Source organism: Austrofundulus limnaeus, unplaced genomic scaffold (assembly GCF_001266775.1).
Source record: "Austrofundulus limnaeus strain Quisiro unplaced genomic scaffold, Austrofundulus_limnaeus-1.0 Scaffold1338, whole genome shotgun sequence".
Classification (NCBI taxonomy): Eukaryota; Metazoa; Chordata; class Actinopteri; order Cyprinodontiformes; family Rivulidae; genus Austrofundulus; species Austrofundulus limnaeus.
Window position 1 is genome coordinate 43,391 of NW_013953740.1, and position 2,315 is coordinate 45,705.

Sequence of the window (2,315 nt, forward strand, 5' to 3'; positions counted from 1 at the left end):
GCAGAACACAGCTAAATATATCAAAAGTATGTCTATGTAATATTACAATTTTCTGACACAATCAATTTTCTTTTTTTTTTTTCCAGTAACAGGTTTTTATTTAATAGAATTTTTGGACAAAAAAAAAAATCGCAATATATCGCCTTGCTTACGATATTGAAATAAATCGGGATACATCGTATCGTGACCCCTCTGTCATGATATGTATCGTATTGCCAAATTCCTGCCAATACACAGCCCTAATGGCACATACTTACTACATATTAACATACAACAGTACAAGAACAACAGTTTAAATTACAAATGAAAGGTTTTGTATGTTTTTATCATCACTGAGTCTACATGCATTAATGCAGCCCAGCAGTCTCTCCTTCTGGTTATATATTCATTTAAATATTACAACAGTATACTCAGCACCATTCAGAGTTTCCTAAACAGCTCAAGGCTTCCTGGTTTGTAAAGCCTAACTACCTTTCTTCAGTGTTTTAATGTGGCTGAGCAACAGGCAGAGTCTAACGCTCGGGTATGTGTGTGTGTGTGTGTGTGTGTGTGTGTGTAAGTGTGTGTGTGTGTGTGTCCGTGTGTGTGTGTGTGTGTGTGTCATTACACCTTATTTTTTCCAACACTTCTCCAGTTAGTTGCACAGCAGAGTGGAATGTTTTCTGTGGAGCTTTGCCGCCCTCTGCAGGCCATAAAGAAACTAGCTGCATTAAAGGGGCAATATTATGTGTTTCTCAGGCATATATTTAAACACTAAACCCTAATAAAGTATCTATGTCACCTTTAGTTGTTATTAAAATGCTGTTTTTATGTTTAAATAGAAAATAAGCTTATCTTCTCATCACTTCCTCTTCTAAACGCCTTGAAATTGGCCTCTGTCTCTTTAAGAACCATCGTCCGCTTTTGTCTCGCCCATTTCGGTGTAGGGTGGGGGGCTGCTATGATGCAGTTTACTTGGCATTTAAAAATACATTTCCTCAAAGGTATTTTTAATTTGAAAAGAGTGTTGGGAGCTCAGCAGACAGTTAAGTTTCACTTTCACCCGAGAGCTTGCAGGAGTCATTGCAGTTGGTGTTCCGCAATGAGGACGTTCGGCTTAAAGACACGTCCCAAAGGCGTTTCTGGTCCCCACCTGTCGTTTTGCTCCTCAGCATGTCTTCCTAAAAACGCTGCAGGATTTCTCAAACATGCACGAATGAGTCAGAGCAAGGCTTTGGGCATGTTTTTTTATGAGAGTATAACATCATAACATGATATAAAACTCAAAAAAGTAGATTTTACATGATATTGCCCCTTTAATAGTAAAGAGCCTAATCAAATGACTGAAAATGCACCAACAGAATGTACTTTGAAGTTTTTCCTGTGTATCAGGTCATAATGCCTAATAAATAAATAAATAAATAAATAAGAGAAAATCACAGATTGAGATTAACTTCTGATTAGTGCCACTGTAAACAACGGTTGAAAGCTTTCCCAACTTGACTAAAATCCAAACACACATTTCTGAAGACAAAGCAGTTTTTGACTTTTAAAGGCCGTACTTGGAAAATGTTTGTTAAGTGCTGAGAAGATGTGTTGATCAGTGTTTAATGGCTCAGCAATACAGAGGGTGAAGGGAATGTTTCCTGCTTTACGATTAAATGATGAACGAGATTAAAAATGACACTCAGTGATGTGAGGCACAGCTAACACAGGAACGTCTCACAGTACTTCTGTGACATGGGAACACTCACCTCCCCGATCTGAACGTGGGTTTCCTCCACAGACTGAGCGTAAGACTGAATGATCTCCTTCATTTGGAGAATATGGTTTTCTTCAATGTCTTGGAATTTCTGGAAGACAGATCGATCATGTTAAATGTTAGGGTGCTGCAATGCAACAAATCAGTCTCTTAAAATCAAATTAACTGAATCAATGTGTCGCTGTCAACAAACAGACGTAACAACAAAAATCATGTAAAAATAATGAAGCCAAGGTAAAAACTACTTCCTTGTGATTGTGACTTTATGTGTGACTGTTTGTGTTGTCTGAGGTGCTTACATGCACACTAACATGTCATTCTTGGTCATGATGTCCAACGACACAACACAAAGGATAAAAATAGAGGAAGTAAGAGGATAAACATTTATCACTGAAGAAGTATGGCTTGTTTGCAGTGGTGGGCACCAGCCCTTAATGCGCAAATCCGCTAATTGCGGACCTAAATATTTCATTTGCGGTTTAGCGGTCTTACTAATTTTTATAATTCATAAGCGGATTTGTGCTTTCTAAAATTAAAATGCAGTACCGCTAATAACTAATTATCTACCAGTCAT

The 2,315-nt window shown here is 37.8% G+C and overlaps 1 protein-coding gene across 2 annotated transcripts in view; it reads right to left on the reverse strand.

Annotated features, from left to right (window-relative positions):
• Nucleotides 1-2,315, reverse strand: part of fcho2 (FCH and mu domain containing endocytic adaptor 2) — a gene marked incomplete in the record, with an annotated part of 41,095 nt that overhangs the window by 29,885 nt on the left and 8,895 nt on the right. For both annotated transcript variants that reach the window (XM_014031863.1, XM_014031865.1), the window contains 1 exon segment: nucleotides 1,734-1,832. In XM_014031863.1, coding sequence (XP_013887317.1) covers nucleotides 1,734-1,832 — 99 coding nt within the window.